The sequence below is a fragment of the Oryctolagus cuniculus genome, chromosome X (assembly GCF_964237555.1).
Source record: "Oryctolagus cuniculus chromosome X, mOryCun1.1, whole genome shotgun sequence".
NCBI classification, from domain to species: Eukaryota; Metazoa; Chordata; class Mammalia; order Lagomorpha; family Leporidae; genus Oryctolagus; species Oryctolagus cuniculus.
In genome coordinates, this window is record NC_091453.1 from 112651823 (window position 1) to 112654508 (window position 2686).

The 2686-nt window shown below is 40.4% G+C and overlaps 1 protein-coding gene across 1 annotated transcript; it reads left to right on the plus strand.

The window, feature by feature from the left end:
* The first annotated feature begins 978 nt into the window (after positions 1–978).
* Positions 979–2114, plus strand: LOC100355082 (adenylate kinase isoenzyme 6). Its single transcript, XM_002720316.5, has one exon. It carries the CDS (start codon positions 1004–1006, stop codon positions 1520–1522), a length of 519 nt encoding a protein of 172 aa, XP_002720362.1. The 5' UTR covers positions 979–1003; the 3' UTR covers positions 1523–2114.
* Positions 2115–2686: the final 572 nt, after the last annotated feature.

The window sequence follows — 2686 nt, forward strand, 5'->3', positions numbered from 1 at the left end:
AAGGCCGCCATTGTTTGATAATGGGGAGAAGGTGGGGCAGTCATTTGTTCACACTCTTGCAGAGACACTCTGCATACACATGGATAAGAGCATGGGTTTACATACCAGCGCTCTCAGTTCCAGTCCCAGCTCTGGGAAACCTCGGGCAAGTCCTGCAATTTCTTTTATGAACCTGAAATACAGAACACAATGGGTACCTACTCCTGGCCTTGGCACTGTGTCAGGTTCAAATAAAATAGTGCCCCAGGTCTTTGCAAATGTGTGTAGGCCAGACATCAGAGAGGCAGACATCCTGGGCACCACTGAGATGATGGGTTTAAGAGGAAACCCAGTAGCATGGGTACTGGACACAGGCAGCAGGGAGCAAGTGATACATCTTAGAGGTGAGAGTATGAGTTTGTTTTTTTCTAGGACTGGGACTGGCAGACGAGTGCAGGCAGAGGTGAAGCTGTATCTAGAACTGTGATTGTCCCAATCTTCCTCTCTTGGTGTTCAGTTATGAAGGGGAGGGGCAGAGCTGGCAATGATGTGGTTCCTGCCCTGTCCTGATGCATGCTGGTCCTCAGTGCCCTTGACCTACCTCTTTTACACCTTATAGACATCTGTTGGCTCTGAATTCATGGCATCACATAACTTTCATCTGAAATGTCTGTACTGCATTCTCTTTAACTGTGTTCTTGACAGAAGCATGGAGTAAGACAGGCAAGGCCCTGCCTCTGCCACTCTTGAAATACATAGGGATTTGACAAAGGGGACAAGCAGTTGCCTTCCAGCATGAGGTAATAATTATGATATGATTTTTCAATTGTTTACTCAGTTATTCAAGAAAAATTGATAAGTACTCCACATTTAGCTTTTGAAACACGAGTCAAAAAGGTGTCAAGGCAACAGAATAGAGATTCTGGATTTAGATTTGTGTAGAAGACAGAATGAGAGAAATGACAACATAGACATTGCAAATCAGAAGACACCAGAGGCGCTCGGAGCATCTGCCGGGACGACTATGCTGCTGCCGAACATTCTGCTCACCGGTACTCCAGGGGTTGGGAAAACCACACTAGGCAAAGAACTTGCATCAAGATCAGGACTGAAATACGTTAATGTGGGTGATTTAGCTCGAGAAGGTGAATTATATGATGGCTTTGATGAAGAGTATAACTGTCCCATTTTAGATGAAGATAGAGTAATAGATGAGTTAGATAACCAAATGAGAGATGGTGGAGTTATTGTTGATTACCATGGCTGTGATTTCTTCCCTGAACGTTGGTTTCATATAGTTTTTGTGCTGAGAACAGATACCAGTGTGTTGTACAAAAGACTGGAAACAAGGGGTTATAGTGAGAAGAAACTAAATGACAATATTCAGTGTGAAATTTTTCAAGTTCTTTATGAAGAAGCAATGGAGTCATACAAGGAAGAGATTGTGCATCAGTTGCCCAGCAATAAACCAGAAGAACTAGAGGAGAATATAAGTCAGATCTTGAAATGGATTGAACAGTGGATCAAGGACCATAACTCTTAACTCACAGAACTGGCCCTTTCAGTCACTGTTGCTGCCCTCTCTCTGCTCACTTGTAGAAATTGCCCGTGTAGCAGTAAAAATTATGCTGTAGGACGAGTAGGTGGATGATGTGAAGGTTTATGCCTGGATTTCTTTTTCTTCATGAGAAAACTGAACAGTCGCAAATATCATGAATATAATATTAAGGATTGAGGTTGAAAATTGTCATTGTTTAATGCTTTGATTGCCAAATAATAAGCAAATCTAAATAAATGGGTGGATAACTTTTAAGTTTATAACAGAAAAAATGCAGATAATCTCTTAAAACTAAAGATAAAGCATTGGAGTATTGCTTTTTTATTTATATAAATGTAACAAGTTTCATGTATTTCATAAATACAGCATTAGGAACAAAATGATACTTCCCAACTTCCCTCACTTCCACACTCCCTCCTCCTTCCTTTTCTTTTGATTATTGCAATGACATACTTTATTTTACTTTATAATCACAGCTTTAATCCACAAATAAGGGATTCAGCAATCAGTAGAAAAACCACTGTTCCTCAGGAATATGGACAAGGGCTAAAATAATAATACAATTTCAGAATGTCAATTTCACCAACATAAATCACATATTTTTTTTACTCTTTATATAGTTAGCACAAGTCAGGGAAAACATGATATTTGTCTCAATTTCTTTATCCAGTCATCAGTTGATGGACATCTGAGTTGATCACATATTTTAGCTATTGTGAATTGAACTGCTATAGACATGGGAGTACAGGTAACACTTTCATATGCTGATTTCATTTCCTTTGAATAAATTCCTGGGACTGGAAAAAAAAATCAGAAGACACCCAAAAGCAGTATCTTATGAGCAGTGCTGTTAGCAAGAGCATGTGCATGTGAGTGCATCTCTGTGCGTGGTAAGGAGGTGACAATTAGCATGCAGCTCTCAGGTCCACATGATTATATGCATTTCCTCATGTCTTTCAGGCTTCTATAGTTGTGCTGACTTGTGTGGGCATGGGTGGTGTTGAGTGGTCATGCATAAAAGACAATTGGAGGCATATCCCAGTGAGTCCCCAGTGACTGAGACCCAGAAGGGGTCAAACCAACCCTTAAAATGTCAGCAGACCTCCAACAATATCCTCAGTTATTTATTCAGCAGACATCTGGGAATAC